Source organism: Condylura cristata, unplaced genomic scaffold, assembly GCF_000260355.1.
Source record: "Condylura cristata isolate star-nosed mole 26May11 unplaced genomic scaffold, ConCri1.0 scaffold00002, whole genome shotgun sequence".
Lineage (NCBI taxonomy): Eukaryota > Metazoa > Chordata > Mammalia > Eulipotyphla > Talpidae > Condylura > Condylura cristata.
The window spans coordinates 522,422-523,128 of NW_004567103.1; the positions used below are offsets into that span (position 1 = coordinate 522,422).

A 707-nucleotide genomic window follows, 5' to 3' on the forward strand; every position below is an offset into this window, starting at 1 on the left:
CGGGACGGGCACGCTTCCTCGCCGGCGCCGGCCGGCGGCATGCGTCTCCCCGCCGGGCACGCATGACGGCCTCCGTGTCTTCTCTTCTTTCCCGTGCTCCACGCAGCTCACGCAAACAAAAGGGATGTCGTGTTTCTGTTGGACGGATCGCTCGGCGTGGGAAAGGCCGGTTTCGCTTACGTGCGGGACTTTGTGGGCAGCGTAGTTAGCAGCCTTGACGTGGGCGGCGACCGCATCCGCGTGGGCCTGGTGCAGTTTAGCGACAGCCCGGTCACAGAGTTCTCCCTGGGCCAGTACCCGTCGAAGCCGGACCTGCTGGCCCACGTGAGGCGGCTGCAGCCCCGGGGCGGCTCGGGCCTCAACACCGGCTCGGCCCTGAGCTTCGTGCTGGCCCACCACTTCTCCGAGGCGGGGGGCAGCAGGATCCGGGAGCACGTGCCCCAGCTGCTGCTGCTGCTCACGGCCGGGCGGGCCCAGGACGCCTACCTGGACGCGGCCAACGCCCTGGCGCGGGCGGGCGTGCTCACCTTCTGCGTGGGGGCGCGCCAGGCCGACAGGGCGGAGCTGGAGCGGATCGCCTTTCACCCGAGCCTGGTGTACCTCGTGGACGATCTCCGCTCCCTGCCCGCCCTGCCGCCGCAGCTGATCCAGCCCCTCAGCACCTACGTTAGCGGCGGTGTGGAGGAGGTGGCCCTCGCCCAGCCAGG

The 707-nt window shown here is 70.6% G+C and overlaps 1 protein-coding gene across 1 annotated transcript in view; it reads left to right on the forward strand.

The window, feature by feature from the left end:
- Positions 1-707, forward strand: part of COL6A3 (collagen, type VI, alpha 3) — an 83,985-nt gene that overhangs the window by 18,251 nt on the left and 65,027 nt on the right. The window contains exon 5 of the mRNA XM_012725152.1: positions 77-676. Within this exon, the coding sequence (XP_012580606.1) occupies positions 77-676 (600 nt within the window). The remainder of the gene's footprint in view (positions 1-76; positions 677-707) is intronic.